Source organism: Lipomyces doorenjongii (assembly GCF_038497915.1).
Source record: "Lipomyces doorenjongii strain NRRL Y-27504 unplaced genomic scaffold V1508scaffold_253, whole genome shotgun sequence".
Lineage (NCBI taxonomy): Eukaryota > Fungi > Ascomycota > Lipomycetes > Lipomycetales > Lipomycetaceae > Lipomyces > Lipomyces doorenjongii.
Window position 1 is genome coordinate 1 of NW_027118320.1, and position 2,281 is coordinate 2,281.

The following is a 2,281-nucleotide window of genomic DNA, read 5'->3' on the forward strand; positions in this document are numbered from 1 at the left end:
GCACACACTCAATAGGTGTTGGCTGATGCTGGCTGCTGTAGAGTGTGGAGTTTGCAGTTATTTTATTTTATTGGAATTTTTTGTCGAAATTCTGGCATTTCGCTCCCTTTCGATCAAAGCCGGGTAAAGCCGGGTAACAAAATCGGTGTGTGCAAATCGGCCTTGATGAACTTTGTGCACGAGATATGTAGCCTGCTATACCATCGCGACAGGATCCAAGTCAAACTTCAACCCGGAAAACATACATTTCCCACTTACGTGAAGTGCGTGCGCATCATACACTCTAAGGTCCTACACATGGAAGTGTCGGGGTTAGGGTACATTATATAAACTCTCAGCGAGTCAAAGAGTGCAGCTTTGACAGTCAGCCGCCGGCTAGTGCACGCGCTTTCTATGAATCGGCCCCGCACAAGTCTCATTAGGCCAGATTGAATATTCGTACCACTACAAACCTGTGGACCAACCTAATTCGCTGCAGTTAAAGACATCACCGGCAATACTAATATTAGAGGTAATATTGGATGGAATATCACTACAAACCATTAAAGTTGGGACACCACTAAAAAAAAACTCAGCATCACTAGCCCTAAATTTGGGACATCACTAAAAAAAATTCAGCATCACTAGCCCTAAATTTGGGACACCACTAAAAAAAATTCAGCATCACTAGCCATAAATTTGGGACACCACTAAAAAAATTCAGCATCACTAGCCCTAAATTTGGGACACCACTAAAAAAAAATTCAGCATCACTAGCCATAAATTTGGGACACCACTAAAAAAATTCAGCATCACTAGCCCTGAATTTGGGACACCACTAAAAAAAATTCGGCATCACTAGCCCTAAATTTGGGACTCCACTAAAAAAAAATTCAGCATCACTAGCCCTAAATTTGAGACATAAGACTCGGCCAACTCCTCCAATTTGCGGATGCACCTACTCTAAGTAGGTGTTCTAAAGTCTTATTTTCTAATGAATGAAATATTCGACAAGATTTGTGCATTATTTAGTTTTTCAGATTTGTTGTCTGTTGTGGTGCCGCTGTTTGTTGCCTTAAGGGACCAGTCTATCCTCCGCCTTGCCACTTACTCAAAATTGGGACAACCCAAGCCAGCCCAAAGTGCGCCAGGCTTTTTACACTCATCTTGCCTCACTTGTTGTCCATCAACTTCCCCAATCGCCTAATCAATTAGCAACAAATTTCCTTCCCGCAGGATCTATTTTGGCCCTAAGCACGTGATGATCATGTACTTATGTCTGCACAATGATTTTATAGCCTGCGAAATATTCTGCAACACTTGTAACCCACAATTCAAGATGCAAAATTTTGTCTTGAAATTTTAAAATTACTAAAGGCTTGTAGATTTTCGATGCTGCAGACATGAGCAGGGGACCGCTGGAGTGGCAGTGAGCTTGCCACTAAAAAAAAGTTTGGTGAATGGTGAACGGTGAAAAGAACTGGGATGTCGAGTTTCCAAGCGATACAAAATATTACAAGTCTCACAATTCCGATTGTCCTGCTAAGTGCTACTATACCCCCAAGTAGGGTCAACGAAATTCAAAGGGTGTACAACAGGCTGGACCTTCGCGTCATACGTGCAGCAACAACGATGCGACCAAACATTATATACGAAGGGTGTCACTAAAAACAATCCTCGACTAGCGCGGGAGGAAACAAAATTCTTGGTCAGTAGTAGATAAATCGGTCACTGGCGGAGGAATGTGAGGTTGGGGCAAGGGCTAGCACAGAGTGGGATGTATTTAGCAGGCCTGGATTGAAATTGAGGCCTCCCACCTTGAGAAGATCACCCATGTTGACGCGAGAACAGCGCTAACAAAAACAAATGACACGCATTTTCCAGCTCTGCAGCACCTAAGAAATGTCTGTATCCGGCGTTGACTTCTATGTGGTGTGGTATTTCCATTTTGGCACGAAATAAGGATTTGGTGTTGTGGCCGTTGGGAGGGTGCCTACACATGTCAGTTGTACCCTTTATGAGAAGAGAACTGAAGATACAAAATGAGAAGTAAAAGAGGGAGGGTGCGCAAGGCGCCTGACGTCGATGTATGCGTCGTCGAGTTATTCTTTGTGAGTGATTCCGGCAGTACAGCTCCTCGTTTTATCAGTTTTTCTATTGTTGTAGCCATGTAGATAGGTGGAAAGAGTCTGGTGCGACTGATTTAGAGATCGTTCAGCTCGGACCGCTGGTCTATAAGGGAGAAATATCTGGTGATGCGGGACTTTGTGTCTAGCAATTACTGATCTGATCCCGAATAATC

The 2,281-nt window shown here is 43.5% G+C and overlaps 1 protein-coding gene across 1 annotated transcript; it reads left to right on the forward strand.

Annotated features, from left to right (window-relative positions):
* The first annotated feature begins 1,144 nt into the window (after positions 1-1,144).
* On the forward strand, positions 1,145-2,002 carry V1508DRAFT_429360 (uncharacterized protein). Its single transcript, XM_066941884.1, has one exon. The coding sequence runs from the start codon at positions 1,465-1,467 to the stop codon at positions 1,645-1,647; it is 183 nt and encodes a 60-aa protein (XP_066791939.1). The 5' UTR covers positions 1,145-1,464; the 3' UTR covers positions 1,648-2,002.
* Positions 2,003-2,281: the final 279 nt, after the last annotated feature.